At 34.5% G+C, this 21,208-nt stretch overlaps 2 protein-coding genes and 1 non-coding gene across 3 annotated transcripts; all 3 read right to left on the reverse strand.

Annotated features, from left to right (window-relative positions):
* Window positions 1-12,443: 12,443 nt before the first annotated feature.
* LOC114469816 (zinc finger protein OZF-like) lies at window positions 12,444-16,342 on the reverse strand. Its single transcript, XM_028457640.1, has 2 exons — window positions 15,905-16,342; window positions 12,444-14,312 (listed from the first exon to the last, which is right to left on the reverse strand). The coding sequence occupies exons 1-2, from the start codon at window positions 16,083-16,085 to the stop codon at window positions 13,102-13,104; spliced, it is 1,392 nt and encodes a 463-aa protein (XP_028313441.1). The 5' UTR covers window positions 16,086-16,342; the 3' UTR covers window positions 12,444-13,101.
* A 474-nt stretch (window positions 16,343-16,816) lies between these two features.
* trnam-cau (transfer RNA methionine (anticodon CAU)) lies at window positions 16,817-16,888 on the reverse strand. The gene has a single exon. It is a non-coding gene; the product is annotated as a tRNA-Met (tRNA).
* A 613-nt stretch (window positions 16,889-17,501) lies between these two features.
* Window positions 17,502-20,106, reverse strand: LOC114469818 (zinc finger protein 529-like). The gene is made up of 2 exons (XM_028457641.1): window positions 19,893-20,106; window positions 17,502-18,503 (listed from the first exon to the last, which is right to left on the reverse strand). The coding sequence occupies exons 1-2, from the start codon at window positions 20,044-20,046 to the stop codon at window positions 17,695-17,697; spliced, it is 963 nt and encodes a 320-aa protein (XP_028313442.1). The 5' UTR covers window positions 20,047-20,106; the 3' UTR covers window positions 17,502-17,694.
* Between the last annotated feature and the right edge of the window lie 1,102 nt (window positions 20,107-21,208).

Raw genomic sequence — 21,208 nt, forward strand, 5'->3', positions numbered from 1 at the left:
GTTTCCATAGCCCTGCACACCTCACCCTCTAAATCATACAATATCGTTGAATTACAATGACATGTGGTGGACAGGTTTTCCACTTTCTCAGATGTTTCTGTCTAATTCTGAGTGACAAGTTTCGTCTTGGCCATAAAATCCAAGCCTGATTCCAATTACACTTGACGTACTGAGTTAAAGATGATGCGTTTTGAGCCTTATTAGGTTTCAACAAGATTCTTGGTAAAAGCAAGAAAAAGAAACAAAGGAGTGTATTTTAATGTGTTTAATGTGTCAAAGCTAAATTTCGTCAACAAAGGTTATGTTAAGTTTGTATTGGGTTTGTTTGGTAAAATAACTTCACCAAGAGTACATATGATTATTACAACCACACAACAAACAAAAACGTGTTGAGGATTTGCTAGAAAACTTGACTTCAAAAAAGCAATAAGCACATGCAGTTTGTCTCGATCACATGTGTCAAACTCATGGCCCAGGGGCCAAATCCGGCCCTGTGGAGCATCTAATTCAGCCTGTAGGAGAAAGTGAAAATGACAGAGAAAACATGAATCATTGTGTAAATGAAACTCAACAATATTTGCAGGGACTCAAAGTTTCCCCGGTGCATGTATTCCATGACTGCAGTCATTTATAATGTTAAACAGTGTTAAAAACTCAAAATTACAAAAAGATGCTTCAATTTTCCTCAAATTATGACATTTCTCTCAATTAATTAGAAATTTCTCACAAAATCTAGGAAATGTAAAGTGAAGATCCTGTTGGGACTGATATCTATCACTTATTGCTTGGATATTGTTGGTTTCTTATATTTTTTTTTGTATTTTATGTATACTAAGTATACATAAAATGGATACGAAGTGAAAACTAGAGCACAATAATGTTGAAATTACTCATTTTTCAGTATAAAATCTGTGACCCACTTGAGATCAAACTCCTCTGTGTTTGGCCCCTGAACTAAAATGAGTTTGATACCCCTGGTTTAGGTATTAGTGTTGTCATACTCAAGACCAATCTTGGTCTCAAGACCACATTTTGAAGGTCTTGGTCTTGTTTTTGTCTCAGACTGGCGAGGCTCAGGATTTTCTGTCAAGACCAGTAGAGACCAGCACTGATCTGCTTTTCTTCAACTTCATTAATGAGATTATAAGGAGAAGCACTTGGAACTGTTCCTGATTAATATATGTTGTAATTTGACTTGAAATATTTAGCGTTAGCTCTCTAATTGTTCAGCCTTCATGGAAATCTTTCCAGTGTCTTATGTGTCGACACCTGCAAAAACTCTGACATCAGTCCTTCTTTTACTAGTCAGAAATACTTCTGAACATTTACTTTAAGCCTCATTCACCCGACAAATAAACACCTTGTTATGAGATATTTAAAATAATTCTGGACTTATCAGTGGCTTTTAAACAAATACAAGGATTTACTTTTTGCAAGAACTTTTAAGATTTGACTCGGTCTCGACTCCCATTAGTGTTGGTCTTGTCTTGGTCTCAGTGCATTCTGGTCTTGGGCAAGACTTTGTCTCGGATAGTGTGGCAGGACTAGGTAATGCATCGGTTAGACTGGATAAAAAGCAAATGTTATGTGTTCTCAGGAATGGTTTAAACCCTCACTTAGGTACAGTGCATAGAGAACTGAAAATACATAAACATTTGAAGGTTGAGGGTTGGCCACTCTGCATCTCAATGTGATGGATTCAAACCAGATGATGACTTTTTCTTGCATGGAGCTTGGCTGTTCTCAGAAAGCATGTCTGGTTTTTTTTTTTTTTCCAGGTGCTCTGGATTACTCAGATTTAAAAAACGTATGCATTTGTGTCATTGGATATATAAGACAATCCATATGGTGCTACAGTCGGAAAAACAAAGTCCACATTCTGGTCCAAAGCAACTTTTTGCTGCTTGATCTGAAGCCTAAATTCTGACCAACTAAGAAAAAGATTGTAAAATGAATTGAGCATTGTGTGGAAAACGTAAACACTGCGTCTTAGTTTGTCCAGATATAATAAATCCTATAAGAAAGAAAGGCCATGAGCGGATTGCAAAATGCACCAAAAGACAAAATGTGGGTTTTTTTTTTTTTTGGCACACATAATCCACATGGTTTAACATTTTGGTGGAACAGACTGTTCACTTGTGCTTTTATTTCCTCCTTTTCATTCTCCCAGCAGCTCTCCTTTCACTCCTACCTCCCCTCGGCTCCCTTCGCTTGTCAGAAACGTGTCTGTGGTTCTGTGGGATCCTCCCACACAAACATTCACGTTGTACCGACAGCAGACTGCCAAAACCCCTTAATTTGTCACTTCCCCCAAGTCAGTGAATGTTTTGTGGCTTGAAAGGTGCGAGCAAAGGTAGTTAGAGGCAAAACCTCATGCAATGTAGAGCCAGTGATGGGAGATGTGTGGTTGATGGTCTGGACTGGATCTCAGGTGTGTTGAAAAGTAGAAACCACCAGACAGCGAATGAAAAAAACAGCAATGACATTAGACTTCACTGTTAGTTTTACTGTCATTTAATTAAGCTGTAATGATTGGATTATATCCATGGGCCACATTTATTAACATTCATGTCAGCATCTATTAGAATAATCATCTAAGCATTATTACAGTATAAAAATGGTTTGTGTGTTTTTGAGGTATTTTTTTCTATATAAGTTAAGATTTCTCTCTCATTTTGTGTCTTTCTGTTGTTGTTTTTGTACTTTTGGAGTCGTTTTGTTTTTCTGCTATTGTTTTGTGTATTTTACTGTCATGTTGTGTGTTAGGGTCATTTTTCTCTTAATGTGTACTTTTGGAGTCGTGTATTTTTAGAGTGATTATGTGTATTTCTGCTTCCGTTTTCTGTTTTGTTGTCGTTTTGTATATATTTGTCATTTTGTGTGTTTTTGGAGACATTTCATTTATTTTTGCTATTGCTTTGTGTTTATCATTTTGTGTGTTTTGAGGCCATTTTGTGTTTTTCTGTTTTAGTTTTTTGTATTTCTCCTGTCATTTTGTGTCTTTTTATTTTTGTGTATTTTTTGTTATCATTTAGTGTATTGTATTTCTTGGGGGTCATGTTTTCTATTTAATTTGTCATTTCTCTTTAATTGAATGTGGTTTTGGAGTCACTTTGTGTATTTCTGTTTTATTTTTTTGTATTTCTCTTGTCGCTTTGTGTACTTTTTGTCATTTTGTGTGTTTTTGGAGTCATTTGGCGTATTTTTCTGCAATTTTGTATTTTTGTGGGGTTCGTTTTGTGTGTGTTGTTGTTGTTGTTGTTGCATTTTTGGAGTCATTTTGTGCAATATTTTGGAGCCGCAAAAAATTTGATTGCGAGTCACCCGTGCATGGCCCCTAGGGCCCCAGTTGTCCATATCTGCATGAATTCCACCAGTATAAACAGTATACACTCTTACGCAGCTTTCCTACCCAGGTTTCACTCAGTGAGACGGAGACAAAAAGATGCAGCCAAACACTCAGTTAATCCATTTATTAATGCTACTGTGTATTTGTTAATCTATACAAAGACAGAATTCAAACAGTTTAGCGAGTCAAGTGTCAGTGATTTCATGGTCTGCTTAGTGTGGGTAAAGAACTAAACAGACCTTACACACACACACACACACAGATGGGACATGATTGCCTTTGTCATTTCTGTGAACTCGCGAGCAGATGTTTAGAGCCAATCCTACGCATTCCACACACAAACGCTCCTTCGCTCCTCATAATAAATAGTCTGTTTTTCAATACAGCTTGTGTTCGACAGATGCTCGAAGCAACAGATGAGAGACAGGAACACAGACAGAAACACACGCACAGATGGAATATTCCCGTCAACTGATGATTCTTCAGATTCAATGGAATTAGATGAAAGTACGTGAAGCATGACTAAGAAAATAATTGGGATTTATTAATCACTGCATGTTAGGAAAAAGTTAGTGAGATGGAAGAGAGCTTCATTTGGGCAGTTTGGAGTGTTGACATCATTTTGTTGAGCTAAAAAAAAAAACAAATAAAAGATAAAGATAACCTTTATTAGTCCCACAAAGGGGACATTTGTAGAGTTTCAGCAGCAGATAAATAAAACCGCATAGTAGAATTTTAAAAAATGGGTAAAAAAAATGAAGATATATACACACATGGGCCACAAATGTTTCTATTCACAAAGTTTTCCATTACAGTATTTATTAACCATTAAAATATCCCTATATTTTTACTTTTCTACATCCCTGACAGTGGTATAAAGCAGGGGGTTTGAAACTCATTTAAGTTTAGCAGCCACTTCAGGCCCAGTTCAGTTTTAAGTGGGCCAAACTATTAAAATATTTATATTAAATAGTAATGTTATTATTGCCTTCATTTTTGACATATCACTGCATCTAAATTTGCTAATTTGAAAGAGAAAATGAGAGGAAAAACAGGAATTATGCAGTAAAATTCTAAATAGTAAAGTTATAGATGTTTGTGCATTTCCACTTTGTTTTTAAATAGATTATTTTCTCATGCTTAAGTAGTAATTTACATTGATTAATGTCAATGTGTGCACAATTATGGTATAATTCTTGTTTTCTTATATATATATATATATATATATATATATATATTTTTTTATATCAAACTCAATATTGCAGTATAGATAGATAGATAGATTATCCTTTATTCTATCCCACAGTGGGGAAATTAACATATTACAGCAGCCAAAGACACAAAAAGCAAGCAAAAATGCTAAATACAAATAAGGTAAATTAAGGAAAAAATTAAATAAATGATAGGTATATCGATAGAGTTTTTGAGAAAAATCATCCTGGGGGCTGAATTGGATGTTCAGGTGGGCCTGATTTGACCCACGATCCTTGAGTTTGACACAAAGTCAAGGATGGATTTCATCCAATAATAGCATGAAAGAAATATGGATTGAACTGATGGAACAATCATCAGCCATGACACTCCCTACGACCCTATAATTCATGAGTTGAGTTCCAGTTAAAGGTTAGGAAGTTTGTCTGGATTTCAACCATTTTTAAACTGAAGATTTACTGTTACTGTAAATTAGAATCTCAAAAAAAGACAATAACACATCTTCTCTAATGCATTAATTGAAAAATGATCATCCCTAAAATCCCATTTTAGTACAAATATGCAACAAGAATGGTAAAAATATGAACATGTTTCCATCCTGAATCCATATTCCTTATGGGAAAAGCCAAAGGTATCCCATAATATTCACTCCCCATTACACGAGGCCCAAGGTCAAACCAGAACACAGAAAAAGCCCAGAAGCCTCCTGCAGATATCCTGAGAATGCCGAATGTGGCGAACAAATGAAGACGCAGCTGCTCTGATCTGAGAGTTCCCAGTCTCTGAGGAACGTGAAGTTATGGGGCCGCTCACACACGACTGTGTTTGCTTAGTCTCTGACACGGAAAGAAAACCAGAACCCAAGATGGAAGGAAAAAAGAGAGATACCAGGAATGGGGGATGGAGATCTTCGTTTGAACAAAGACTCCTGCTGAAGAAAGATAAAACACTACCTAATATGAGACAAATTAAATTACAACGTTTGACCACCTCTCTAGTGTAAAATATTCTGGGTAGATGCAAATCCTGATGATTTTTTTGCATTAAAAATGTATTAAAAACCATCCAAAATTCATACTGTAGACCCGAACGTTCCAAGTGATTAAATAAATGTAGTAGTTTATACTCAAAGTGATAGAAAAAGTTCTACTAACTTAATTGTGTCGAGTTGGTGTAACATATTCTTCCTTTTTTGAGCAACTTTAACTAATAAACAAATATGGTTCCATTCATGTCAAAAATTATCAGTAAACTTTACTTAAAAACTTAAATACAACTTAATAGAATTGAGTAATTTCATGCTATGAATGATAACGTCCCATTATTTCAAAATAAACTTTAATCATATCACACTTTAATTGAACTGTTATCAAAAAATACAAGTAGCCAGTCATCCAACCTTTAAAGTTCTGAAAAATGTTGACTTTTAAGTGAATCAACTTGAAAAATTGAGGGAATTGATTGATTTTTTTTTTTTAGTTTTGGTAACTTATTTGGCTTTAAAGTGTCATGTAACCAACATCTAATCTTGTCTTTTGAAACCAAAGGGTACAAATGGATATTTAACTTTTTGGAAAAATACCATCAAACTTGTGGCGTTTGTTCCCATTTTATTAAAGTAATACAAATATGATCGAAGAGGGAAGGAAGTATGGAAAACTGGAAAATTCAACAACATTTTCTCCCTTTGACCCCAAGCTTTCATGGCTTGTACACTGTAGTTTTGTAGTTGCATATTTGTCTTGTATTTCCATGCATATGTACTGTAATCTTGATTATTCATGAAGTCATTTGTCCTAAAGAAAGTCATTTTTCTGTCGTATTTAGAAGTAATTCTGATAAATTATCAGAATCAGATGCGTGTTCATTTCAACCTCGGCCATCATACCTGGCTCTGCAATGGATGGACAAACTAACTTTTCAAAAACATCCATAGGTGCAAATGAACGTTGCCTTGAAATAAAGATAAACTTGAAGTACTTGATATCTGAGACATTACAACATGTGTCAAACTCAAGGCCTGGGGGCCAAATCCGGCCCTTTAGAACATCAAATATGCCCTGCTCAAAAGTAAAAATGATAGAAAAAACTTTTATTGTTGTATTGCTTTATTGTTGTATTGTTTTACGTAAACTTGATGTGTGTTTTTATCACCTCGCTTCATAGTGTCAAATGTTTCCCTTTGAATTTTTACTGTTAATTTATTTTGTCTATTTTGGTGTTTGTTGTTGCTGTCTCTGGTGCATATTGGTGTATTTTTCCACAAATATTCCAATGTGGTTTCCTTTCACCGCAAATGGCAAAAAAATGTAACTTGATATCTTAGTCCCTCCAAATACACAAATTTAATAAAATCAGTTTTGTAGTTCTTATATCACATGACAGCAGTCATTTTTTTTTTTTTTTTTTTTTAATCTCAAATTGTTGAAAGATTTCTAAATATTTCCGAAATCTGGCATATTTTTTGCTAATTATTCAAAGTAATGTTCCCAAATTCCCAAAATCGGGGACATTTAAGTGAAGATCCTTCAGGGACTGATATACTCACATACAAACCCTTTCCAGGAATCAAGGTCCAAAGATTTGGAGGGAGACGGCTGAGGAACAGAACAGAGCATTGCACCTCAAATCATAACTGACTGGATATTTCACACTGGACCTCATACATCTTGGGTTCTGTTCCTTAGCCGTCTTCCTCCAAACCCTTGGACCTTGATTCCTGAATGAAAGACACACTTTACTTTGATCAGAAAAGAGGACCATGGACCACTGGCCAACAGTCCAGTCCTTCTCCTCCTCTTTTTTCTGCAAAAACTGAAAAGTAAATGGTGATTTCTTCACAGTATTCTAATTTTTTGAATTCCTGTTTTTGTGGGTTTTATGAGCTGGAAACCCAAATTATGTCAAAATAAACAAATAAAAACTTGAAATTGTTCAAATTGTGGGCCCTGAATCTATAATCTATGAAAGTTTAACTTTTTGAATGGAATTATGAAAATTAAACATATTTTCCATGATATTCTAATTTTTTGGAAAGGGTCTGTACTTTATATATCATTTGCACAGAGCACATTCATGTTGAATTTGCTCTTATTCCCACTTAAAATGTGTGGCCCACTTAAGCTTAAACTGGTCCGTATTTGGCCCCTGAACCAAAATGAGTTTGACAACCTTGCATTAAAACATCTTTTTAAAAATAATCCACAAAAAAAAAAACTGTTTATTGAGAACTTTAGTAGGACTGGAGCGAATCCTTAAAGAACATAGATCTAAGGTCAATAGATTAGATCATAATCACATGAATGGGTTATATTTGGCCCAAAGCTTTTTGTGCTCATTGTTAAAAAACACAAATGAGTGATGGAACTTCAATGGAGGCTTTAAAGAACCAAACAGTGACTTGGAGGATAAACCAATAATGTTGTAAAAGCTGTGTGTGGCCACACACACACACACACACACACACTAGGTGCTTTCTCTTTGAAGGCCAACCTTTGGTCAGTGCTGTGAGGGGGATTTACAGGTTCTCCTGCTCACTTTTCCCACAGCTGCTCCAACACTATGTGCTGGTGACAGCCTGAAGCACATTACTGATAAAACATCCCATAAATACCTGGAATACCACCTCCAAGCACTCACTTTAAACGTGTTAATATGGTTTATTTCAGTTCAGTTACCTTTATTACAACTGGTTGATGTGACCATGAATAAATCTGTTATTTATAACTTTAATTATCTTCATTTTTTTTTTTGCTAAAGTTCAATATAAAGATTGTTTTATTTTATAGATGTTTAAGGGAAACAAAGGTTCATTATACATTAGGATAGCGCCCTCTGTTGGATGTTAGAAGTATTGACACCAAGAGAAATGAAATAAGATCCTTGGTCAGTGACGTCATACTCTTTTTTTCTCTGGGGCCAAAAACAGAGAAGTTTGATCTCAAGTGGGCCACACATTATATGTGACAGGTGTCAGTCCCTGCTGGATCTTCACCAGAGTAATTACAATTACAAGTACTGTTACTTGATTGAAATTGTATTCAAATACAACTACAAGTAATGTAAGTTATACATAAAATACTCAAGTACAAGTAAAAAGTACATTAAACCAGTTAAAGTGATTTAGTGTGGATTAAACTTGGCACCAGTTGTGCCAAGTTAGACGGAATTAAACCAAATCCAATAAAATAAACCAGATAAAACCAAATGAAGGCGAATTGGACCAAATTAGATATTTATTAGATGTTTATATCAGTAGAGCTAGTAGTGTAAAATATGCATGAGTGAAGATATTGTGGGTGTTGTCAGTAGGGGTGTAAAAAAAAATAATAAAATCGATTTCACGATATATCACGATAATTTTTTGGGTGCCAATTATAAATTGATTTTTTTATTTAAAAAAATCGATTATTATTTTATTTTTTAATCAATATTTGTGTGTATTGTGTGCAATATTGCAGTGATTACAATGCTTTCAATGTGTTGCAATGGTTATTTCATGCACTTTATTTTATGATGACAGTGTGTAATACCTGTAATATGTATGTATGCAGACATTTTATTTTCATATAATTTGTTCAGATCTGTCTTTAAACTGTTACAATTATTTTTTCTTATTTTTGTGCATCGTCAGTAACGCAGAGTGATTTATCCTTAATGTTCTCACTTACAGTTGTTACAATGCCGTCATTATGTTGTCATGGTTACTTTGAGACTTCTACACAGTAGTTTCAGTGAAAGGAAACTTGTTGCACTTTATTTTATGATGGCAGTGTGTAACACTGTATTTTCTTTTTTTCAGTGAAAATGAGCAAAAACACTAATAATAAATAATAAATAGGATGTTTTGAAGCAAATAGTTTTGACTCAGTTTGTCCTCTGAATGATCAATATCTTCTGATGAACATATACAGCAACTTGATTCTTCATCTCTACATTTAATTTTGATATTAACTGGGTAGAATATATCGCGATAATATCGTATTGCGACTCAAGTGTCGTGATAAGTGTCGTATTGCAACATCCTTGCCAATCCTCATTTTTGGTAATAAAGCGTGATATGGTTCCCTTACATACAGTAAACATATCATGTATAAACTTAAAAAGGTAGAGACCAAATCTTGCACATTCGGAGCTTCATTTATTCTTAACAAAGGCATCTGTAAAAAATAAAAGGTTTGTCAAAATGTACAATTATTTTTTCAATAAAATATTACCAGTAAATTCAATTCAAAATAAAGACATTCTCAAGCTTTAAGTATAGTTACATTTATAAACTCTTATAATAACAGTGCCATGCCAAATGTGCCATGTGGGTAACAACGTAATAGGTAGAAACCCCGCCCCCACCTGAACCCAAGAAAGTGGGTGGGTGTTGGTCAGAAATGGCACGACTATGGATTACGTTCATATCAAACATCATTTAGAACAATAACCAATCTGAGCATTAGTACAGGGAAGAACAAAGCATCTATGTGTTTTATGTTGTCATTTTGTGTATTTTTGTCATAATTTTGTTTGTTTCTCTATTTGATTAATTTTGTATATTTTTGTTATTTTGAAGTCATGCTTTGTATGTCAGTTGTTTTCTGTTATGTCATTGAATTTCTTATGTTGTCTTTTTGTGTGTTTTTGTTGTTCTTATGAATATTTTATCATCATTTTGTATGGGTTTTTTTTTTATTGTTTTTTGCAGTGATTTTCTGCAGTAACTTTGGGGGCCCCGCACAAAATTAATCCGAGGGCTAGATGTGGCCCCAGGGGCTCCAGGGGCATGTCAGTCAGTTTGCATCCAACACAAACCATGAATATTTCCTTCCTACCAGATTTACACCTGCTGCTTTATATGCAAATACTTTTTAAACATAAGATTTACAAAAATCCCACAACCTGTTAAAATAAAAGCTAATGCATAATTTCTTACACAAAAAACAAACAAACATAGCCTGAGCGAAGTTAGGGTCTCCAATTTGCTGCGCTGGCAACCATCAAATTACAAGGCAACTTTACGGTTTATAAAACTATAAAAACGTAATGACCTGCTGCGGCTTTATGGTTTTCAAAGTTAGGTTCCCTTGGAATAGCTAAATACCTTTCTGTTAATTTGTTTCTTTTTTTTCCCTAAACCTTTGATTTGACCGCTGCGGTGAGATAAATGTTTATAAATCACAGGGTTTTGCAGGAGAAACACTTTCCCAGTGCACACAAGTGTGGTTTGCATGTGGAGCGTGTGCCAAAGCTTCAGCCAATGCCAATCATCAGTGAGAGCCTGTGAAACCCATGATGGATTTCACAGACATGCTTTTTTTCAACATGGGGTTTCTTAACAAATCCATTTAAGCCTTTATGTAGTGGGGTTAAATATACAGCAATGGTTTATCTTGTATTGGTCCATTTTGGGCCCAGTGGGCTTTACTGGAAAGTATGATACAGTATATATAATAAGGCAGAATTTCCCATTGGTATAGTCCTCCTTTATAAAGACATTAATGGTCAGGTGACTATATTTGAGCACTTTGAAGGTTTTAAAAATAATCTCTTGCAGCCGTTTAAAAATGATCAAAGAGTTGTTGCCACTGCAAATTAGCATTAATCTACTTTTCAGACACAATCTGAAAAAAATGTGACCAGAATTCTTCTAGAAAGAATTTATTCCTTTATGCAACAGTAAATCCAACTGGTTCAGCCATACTGGAATTTGTTACTTTTGTTTTATTTGTTCACTTTTAATCCTTATTCAATATAGTCATTGTTTTGCTTTCTTGTTTTTACTTTTACTTACTAATAATGTTTGCATCTTTTTTTTTTTTTTTTTAAGTTTTTCTTAACTTCTGTTAATAATGATAATCTTCACTTGGAGCCACTAAAACAATTTACCATTAAAGAAAGTAATATCTCTCAAAGGATTTCTAATTCTGATGAAATCTCAGAATTTTATTATTTTTTTGTGAAATGAGAACTGGCACAAAAACTAACAAATATGTTAACAAATAAAGCAAAAACTGTTTGGTTTTTTTTTAAACCATATAATTAGTTCTTAAATTATTTTTTATATTGTCTCCCTCATAGCATTTTTTTAATGCCATTTTGATGTTTTACAACAAGTTCATGTATTTTTATATAATAAATGTATATATATTTTAAAATTTAGAATTAAAAAAAATATTGTGAAAATAAATGTGTGGGCATAAAATGTCAAAATGGCCGCAAAAAAAAAAAAAAAAAAAAATGTAGGCACTTTTGTTATAAGGGTAAAGATAAACAGATTTTTGAGCAATCCAACATTTTGCCATCCCATCCAGCTATGGACATTGAAAAGCATACATTTGAGTATAATGCAAGTAGAATCAAACTAAATTGGATCAACAAATATTTTCAGATATTAAAATATTACTGTTTTTTTACTGTTTTACTATGTTCAAATAAAAAAAACTAGTTTTTCGATCAATAATAACGTCGTAATATTGCATTTTCCTACCAAATAAGTCTTAAAACTATTCCCATCGGTGACAGAACTGCCATGCAATGTACCTCAATTAATTTGCATTTATTAACAAATTCATTATTATTTAATATATTATTAATTTAAGGACATTTTGACACCATTTAATCGACCACATGAGTCATGTAAGATATTAAGATAATACTCCTCATTGAGACAAAGTGATGGAAAGAAAAGACACAACAATAACCCATAAAAAACTGGTCAATCAGTCGATTTGTGGATGGTTTGTTGTGTTTATTTGTCATTAAATAAACTGACATTTCTATTCTATTATTAAATTAAACAAAAACAAATCAAGAGAATCTTTGTATGACTTTCTCCATCAGTCCTTACTTGTTCATTGCATTCTTTCATACTCTGTAAGGACAAGAAGACAGATACAAATTTGTTTAGATTTAATAGTTCTATAGAAAAACATGTCGACTAACTCACAGTTCCCCTAAAAAAGCAGCTACACTAAAAAAAACAAAAACAAAAAAACACCTAAATTACAGTTCAAATTTGCACTCAATCTGTGGAAGTCATTTTTACCCAAAAACCATCGCACATGAACTTGACAGATGCAAGTATAAAATGAAAATAATAAATAAAATCAAGTTTGAAAAACGCATTTACCCTCTATTATTGTTAATATTCAGTAAGAAACCACCAACCTGCAAAGCATTCTGGGAAAGTTTAACACCACTCAGTTTTTTTTTGCTTCAAAATTACTTTAAAAATGTGAGTAAAAATAGATCAATTTAACCCACATTTAGTCATTTTACTCAGTTGTCATTTTACAGTTACATGAAAACTGAGTGAATTACAGTATAATTTTGTAGCCAAAGTAATAATAATTACTACACCTATACTACTTAATGAGTTTTTATAGTGAGTTTCAGGGACCTACACACACCTTCCATCTAATTGATCCTTTATCGAAAGCTTTTGAGGCTGATTTTCTATTATCCTGGTTGGAACATGCCATGAACCTCAAGGAAAATCTTATAATCACAACAATTTCTTAATAACTAAAACATGTTTTGAATAGTTTTCCTCACACACAGTTGGTCACGTGGGTTTGTGATGTGTGTGTCATTCTGTGCACACTCAGTGACGTGCTGTTAGAAAAACTCTTTCCACACTCGTTACACTTATACGGTCGTTCTCCTGTGTGGATTCTGGTGTGCGTCTTCAATGAGAACTTGAGAGCAAATCTTTTCCCACACCACATACACATGTACGGTTTCTCCCCCGTGTGTGTGAGCAGGTGGTTTTTCAGCGAGGTGTGGTATGGGAACTCCTGGCTGCAGTATTTGCAGCGGTACGGCTTTTCTCCGGTGTGACTGCGTAGGTGGCGCCGCAGGTCGGCGTTGCGGCTGAAGCTTTTCCCACACGTGGAGCAAACGTGCGGCTTCTCGTCGCTGTGGGTTTTCATGTGCGTGAACCGGTTTGAGGAACAGGCGAACGTTTTCCCGCACACTCCGCAGGTGAACGGTTTGGAGCCGGTGTGAGTGCGGTAGTGCCTGGTCAGGTCGGCGCCGCGGATGAATCCTTTCCCGCAGATCGTGCAGACGTGCGGTCTCTCATCGCTGTGGGTCTTCATGTGCGTTTCGCAGTTCGACGAACAATTGAAAGTCTTCCCGCAGACGTCGCACGCGAACGGCCTCAACCCCGTGTGTGTGATCATGTGCCTCTTCACCAGCTCCTTGGTGGAGAAGCTTTTCCCGCACGTGTCGCAGTTAAATGGCTTCTCGCCGCCGTGGCTCCACATGTGAATTTGGCAAGTCGTGAAATCTGGAAAGGTCTCGGCACAATAAGAACATTGGACATGTTCGTTCTCCTCGCCTTGGTCCATGCTTGTTGTGATCTCTCTGCTTACGCTCTCCTCCTTTAATCGTTCATTCTTTTCAAAGTTGTTAGAAAAGTCGTCTTCACAATAATCCTCCACCTGAACAGATTCAGCTTTGATGACGACTAGTGACACGTTTCCTGCAGGGTCGTCTTTCGTCGTGCACACTAGGCTTCTCACAAAGGGGGACTGATCCTTCCCATGGTCGCTTTTCTGCATGTTAGGCTCAGACACAAGCTCCTCCTCCTTCTCCTCACCAATGCTGAGCTGCACTTTTTGATCTACGATCAGATTAATATTTGGCTCACACTGGATCCCGGTGGACTTTGTCTGAAGAAATGTGTTTGGTTGCTGCGGTTGTTGGAGCTGCTGCCATGACTGCCCATCCAGCTGCTCCTCATCACCAGCAAATATCTCTAAACAGAAAATAAATCAAACATTTTGGGATTATTTGATGACTTCAGCTAAGGCAGTGCAATTAATCAAAATGTAATTATGATTTCATTTAACGATTACAAAAATAATAATCAAGAAAAAATGATTATTTGTATATATTGTAACACTTAACTTGAAGTTTTATACATAAGGTTGGCATTGCTCTGTCATTAGCATGAATAAGGTGTCAAATTATGACACCTTTGGAGCTATGTTGGCATTTTTTGGGTTCGGTGGAGGGATTTAGTGGGGTTAAGGTGTTAGGGTAACGAACGACACTTAATGACAGCATTCATGACACTTTATTCATGCTAATGACAGGTGTCATGTCAATATAATGACAGCCTTTATGTATAAAACTTAGAGTAAAATGTGACCTTTTTCTTTTTTCCAATTATACATGTTTTATTTGCTAAAAAAAAAAAAAGACTTCCACTATTTAGGATATCTACAAAGAATAAAGCTTGACACACACGAGAAAACATTTATTAACACCAACTTTGTTGTTTAACGCATTACACGCATATGCAAGTTCCTCCGTCCCACCCCTCTTAAAGCTAAAAAAGCCCTGCAGGCCAACACGAGGAAAATTGTTGTTGTGAACATACTTGGTTTTAGTGTTTAAATTATTTAAATGATTAAATGACATTTTTGGTTGACAAGTTATGCTGATTTCAATTATGACTAAATTAATCGTGTTATTTTATCGAGCAGCCCTAACTTCAGCAAAGTACAAGCAAGTATATAAAGCAATGTGTCTTTCCAAAGCACCTTATAGGGTCCGATAATTTCCACATTAACAGAATCGCGGACAGAATCATTAAAAATCGACCAAAAAAAAAAAAAAAAAAAAGAAATTCACTGTTAAACTCAAAGTGACATAATGTAAAATGAGCAGTCAGAATAATTCAAGCCAGTGCAACTTGTATTTACCTTTCTTATTTTTTTTGTTTCCTCACAGAACTTGAAAACCAATATATTCTGAAAACGTTGATGAATTATTTCTAAAAAATAATAATAATAATAATAATAATAATAATAATAATAATAGTAATAATAATAATAGTAATAATAACAATAATAATAATAATGTATAGGGTCCTAATCTTACAACAAAGCAGGATACAGTACAATACAACCAATAGACTAGAAAGGTTAACTATGGACTCAAAATCAAGTTAAAACAGGCGGAAACCTCACAAATTCAAAAAAAAAGTAAAAGCAGAAAAAAAATTTAAAAATATTTCAAGCTATTTTTTACACATAATGGGAAGAAACTTTATAGTTTAGGAGCCACAGCAATATAATCCACAGACTTGATTTGAATAGCACTGATCTATTTTTAAAACTAAAATAAACACATTTTGGCAGCAAAATTTACTTTGAAAATTACAATTTTATTCAACTAGCTTTATTCAACTGGGTTTTCTTTAAACTGTTCGAATAAATAAACGAATGCATGTTGTATCATTATTATTGGCCAGGAGAATAAAATCATAGTTTCTGATCACTTTAAACAAAAAAATAATAATAATTTCTTTAAATATGTTTTAAAATAATTGGCATGGCAAACCTGTTCTTTGTGGTTGTATGTGAGACTCAGGCTTTAATAAGCCGATGCTCAGCAGTCTCTGTTGTCGGTTGATTTCCTCTTCGTATCGAAGCACAGTTTGTTCAAAAAGTCTGAATATTTCCTCACCAGCAGCTGTGAGTCGCTCATTCACAAACTCTTTGAAAAACTGAGATTGAGTCATTTTATTCCAGTGTTTAAATAAAATAAGGACGCGTATGGTGTCTAAACTCCAACTACGGAACAATGCGAGGCTACCCGGAAGTGCACGAGCTTTGGTCCGTCTGTGTTTACTGTCCGGAGAGTACGGAAGCGTTTTGCATTCACTAATTTTTTTTAAATAAATCAGTTTTTCTGAATAATCCTTTTTTTCGGGGCTATTTTTTCTTGTGTTTTTCGGATATTTTTCCCCTGTTTTTCGGACTATTTTTTTTCTGAGTTTAGAGGGCATTTGAAACAACCGATGCATTTATTTATTTATTGAGAGCAAACAACTTTCAACTTGGTGTAAGACACTGGGAAATAGTTCTATCTTTAAGCCATATATTGATGGCATTACAATTAGACTCATACTACTTTGGATATTACTCCGAAAAACAGGGAAAAACAGAAAAGAAAATATTAGAACAGAAGAAAAAAATTACTCTGAAAAACATAAGAAACATTTTCTGTCCGAAAAACAGAAAAAAAGAGCGCCAAAAAACAAAACAAGAAAAAGTATTATTTGTTATTCAGAAAGAAAAAAAAATCTTACCAGTGAAAGCAATACGCTTCCGTGGAATTTAGAAGAAGAAAAAAACTGTTGGCCGAATATACACCAAAAACGAATAATTCGGACGCACAAAATAATATTTATGACTAAAACAAAAAGAGAAATCGTGTTTCTTTGTAAAAGTGCAAACGATGAAAAACGTTTAGCAGAGGATGGTTTCGATCCATCGACCTCTGGGTTATGGGCCCAGCACGCTTCCGCTGCGCCACTCTGCTCCCTGTTTGAAATTGGTGCAACATTTGATTATAAGGAAAATAATAATCATATTACTATATGACATTTGAGACCGTAATGTTTTACTAAAATTGAGATACTAACATAGATAGTTGACTTATTAAAACATTTTTTTCCCGTTTTCTTATTTTTGACATATACTAGCCAAGGATGGTAATTTACTGCCCCCTGCTTTTCATTGAGCATTATTGACTGGGCAAGTTTTCCAATTTTGCTCCCTCTCGTAAATAAATATAATTTGCATCAGAATTCCAGTTTTTGACACTGTTTACATGATTACTTTTAATTTAGTTTAACAGAAATATCTGCTAATTGTAGAAAAATATTGCCGTTACAATTAGTTTATTGTTGAGACAAGATATTCTCATGAAAAGAACAGATGACACTATTATTTAATAGTCATGCTCAGTTTTATTAGGCACTTTTACTTCTCATCCTCTTGATTTTGTGACCAAAATTTCATGTAATTTAGAATTATTTTGAGGGATTGTTCTAAATTTGGCCAATATTTAGAAAATTTGAGAGGTTTTTCACACATTGTGATTACAAATAACTTCAATCATGTGATATAGGCATGGAAAAAGTGCAGGCCCCTGAAAAATATTGTAGAGTTTCATTAAATTTGTGAATTTGAGATATCTACAACTGGATCATTTGGTCATTCACATATTGAATCATGATTTCTTTGCTATTTTCACTTTCTCCTGTGGACCATATTGGATGCACTAAAGAGCCGGATTTGGCCCCCGAGCCTTGAGTTTGACACGTGCATGATATATTGTTTCTTTTACACTGGTGTAAGAGCTTCTCTGTGTGTTCGAATGTGTGCTGATAAGTTGCTTCGCGATCGAAACACCTTTCCACACCGATCGCACGAATAAGGCTTTTCACCTGTATGAATTCTGGTGTGTTTCTTTAAATCCTGCACCAGACCAAAAGCTTTCCCACACGTTTTACACTGGTACGGCTTTTCCCCAGTGTGTATCCGCATGTGGCGCTTCAGAATGGAAACGTCTTTGAAGCTTTTCCCACATGTGGTGCAGGTGTACGGTGTCTCACCAGTGTGCGTTCTCATGTGGATCGACAGTCCAGAATGAGTTCTGAGACACTTCCCACACGTTTTACAGACGTACGGCTTCTCACCAGTGTGGATTCTCATGTGCGTCATCAAGTTAAACTTAGAGGTAAAAACTTTATTGCAAGTTTGGCATTTTAAGGATTTTGCGTCAGTGCAAATTTTGGGTTTATCTGGATTTCTTTTACCTGATACCTTATTACAAAGATTTTGGTTTTGGAAGTTTTTCTGTGCTACTCCAGAGTATTTAACTGATGTGTTGCCTTGTGAGTTCAATTCTGTTGCATTCTGAGACTGATCAGGCTTTAAGGTATACATAATATCTTCCCTCGGGGGACTTTTATCATATGAATAAGTCAGCATGTCGTTATCAGTTTCTAAGTTTTCATTCAGGCGGATGCTGAGATCTTCTTCTTCTTCTTTAATCCTTGGAGGCTCAGAGTCGTGTGTGTTTACACATGAGCTGCTCCCCTGGTGACAGAGTTCCTCCTCCTGGTGAAAGTCCTCTGTCTGCTGCAGCTCTAGAGTAGAAGCAAAAAGAATATAAAGTAATAAAGCAGTGAAAGCAAGTAAAAAACAAGTCCTAAAATTAGGAATATATGACTTAAAATAAGCTAAATAATCTGCCAAAAGAACAGGAAAAATAGGCTTACCAGGATTTTTTTTTAAAACAAGTAAAAAAAAAAAACTTATATTGCCTTAATTTAAAGTATTGTAGCACAATCAAAAACACGCACTTCCCTTTTTTTGAGGCAGTGTGCTGGATCAAAAAGTCCAAAGATTCTAAGAAAAAAGGTCCGCACAACTGCGTGGTTAGCTCCCAATTTCAGTTTTAATTTACATAAAAAAACCGTGACATGTCTGATGAAGGGCGGTCAGCCCGAAACGTCATGGTTTTTTGGTGTAAATTAAAACTGAAATTGGGAGCTAACCACGCAGTTGTGCTGACCTTTTTTCTTAGCATCTTAATTTAAGATACATCATCTTATTTAGATTTCCCCCAAAATATCTAATTGCCTCTGCCAACCTACCTCAAATTAAAGTTACTTAATTTAAATGTGTTATTTTATTTTATTTTTATTTTTAACTTGCATAAATGTTACAAAAAGATTGCACTATATATGTATGGCAATTGTTGACAACATATGCAGGAGGGAGGTTGGGGTTATAGCAACAAACCACGATTAAAAAACATGTCAATTAATTTATAGTATTTTTGACCAGATTTACTGCAATAGTTGGGAAATTTGTGATATTTACTTTTCTCGTAAAATTATAACATCAACGTTAAATCTAAAAGTTAGTTATTGTATGATCTAAATCTAAATACTAAATGTTAAATCTAAATGTGACGGGTGAAACTAAATATTTAGCAATTATACAAATTCACCGGAAGTGCCAAAATAAAAGCTCATTGACGCTATATATTTATATAAACTTGTATTTATCTGTATCATATTTACATATTTGTATTATATTTTCTTGGAGGTTTGCACTAGCATTTAATCCCTATTTAATTAAAAGTATTTTATTTAATTTTATTATTTAGTTTTCTTTTCCAAGTTTTAGAGTTTCTTCTTTTCATTCTAAATATTCTGAAACATCTGTAAAAAAAAAGAATAATAATTAAAATGAAATTAAAAAAAAGAAGCGATTCCCAACTGCGATAAATAAAGTATATCTGATTCTGATACTGAAAGGTTTCATATGACGAGATAAACACAGTTTGAGTGTTTTTAGGTAGTTTTGGGGGTCAGAATAATACTTTATTACTATGATATTAATTGTGTTACAGTATGAAGGGGTTAGGTTATTTGGGGCTAAATTTAAGGTTAGGTTAGCAGTATTTTAGAATTAATGATGGGATGTATTTTTGAGCATTTTAGTGGCTACAGACTGTGATTTCTTACCTTCATGTTTCCAAACACCGTCCATCAGTGAGCGCTGGCGTCTGATCTCCTCTTCATACTGAACCACAGTTTTCTCAAACACTCGGAAGATTTCCTCCGCAGCAACAGTTAGCCTCTCGCTGACAAACTCTCTGAAATAGTGGGATAAATACATTTTAGCGTGATTTACGAGTAGGAGTGAGAATATTTCGTGTCAACGATAGGAGCATCTTCTTCTGTGGTGAGTCAGACTAGACGCTTCATCAGGAACATGGCTGCCCTCTGCCGGTGGAGAATGATATCTTACTCTCTGTTAGCTCTAATTTAGCATTCTCTTTACTCTCAATGTCAGAACTACGTCGGCTACGTTGTCCGTGCAGTGATTTAATCGAGTTAAAGCAAAAACATTTATTTAGGACATCTTTATTCACTTTTGAGGGAAAATACACATTTCCAACAGGGATTTGTTTACTCTTATCTCGTGGCCATACCTTCAGTAAATACTAGAGTTGGGACAATACACTGAGTTCACGATACAATAGACGATAATGGGCTGACGATACAATATCATATTTTATTGAAAAGGAAAAAAAGACAAAAAAGAAAAAAAATGCTGTTGGAAAACTAACCACGCTTTTAATTGACTATAACTCTGGACACACATAGGTCTACTTGTATTTGTGTTGTATAAGTTGAATTGACTCAAACTTACTCAGGGTATGACTTTTTCAACTCAATTTGAATATAACAAAAAATTAATTAAAAAAAAACATAATTAATCTGGTGTCGCAAACATTAATCAGATGTTAAATGATTCAGTCTTCCATTATTATTGACAAACAGGTTTGGATTTTGGGCTTAAAGCAGTTTAATGTCCAACTCAACACTCATTGGCTAAAACTGTCCCCTCAGAGCATCCCACTCAGCCTATGGGCTTAATTAAAAACTAAAGAGAAATTATGAATCAGATTCTCACTTCTTAAACAGAGATGTAGTCCCCCTCATGAAACCACATGCCAGCGGTTTGGGGTCTGCCTATTAATTAATAAAAATACAAATAAAAAATCTGGTGCATCAATAGCAAAAGCATAAGCATGTCGCTAAGCAAAATACTTAAATACATATTTTAATCTCAAATATTAAGAAAAATTAAAACTTTGGCCTGAATAAATTAAAAAAGTTGAATTAAACTGAATACAATTTTAATATTTCATACGGGGGCAAAAAATCCTTGTTTTCTTTATGCTTTGATTTGCAGCAATCTGTTGCACAACGAATAAAAATGTTCTCACAGACACTTTATTGGCTTTTAGAAATAATAGGAATATATATATATG

The sequence above is a fragment of the Gouania willdenowi genome, chromosome 9 (genome assembly GCF_900634775.1).
Source record: "Gouania willdenowi chromosome 9, fGouWil2.1, whole genome shotgun sequence".
Lineage (NCBI taxonomy): Eukaryota > Metazoa > Chordata > Actinopteri > Blenniiformes > Gobiesocidae > Gouania > Gouania willdenowi.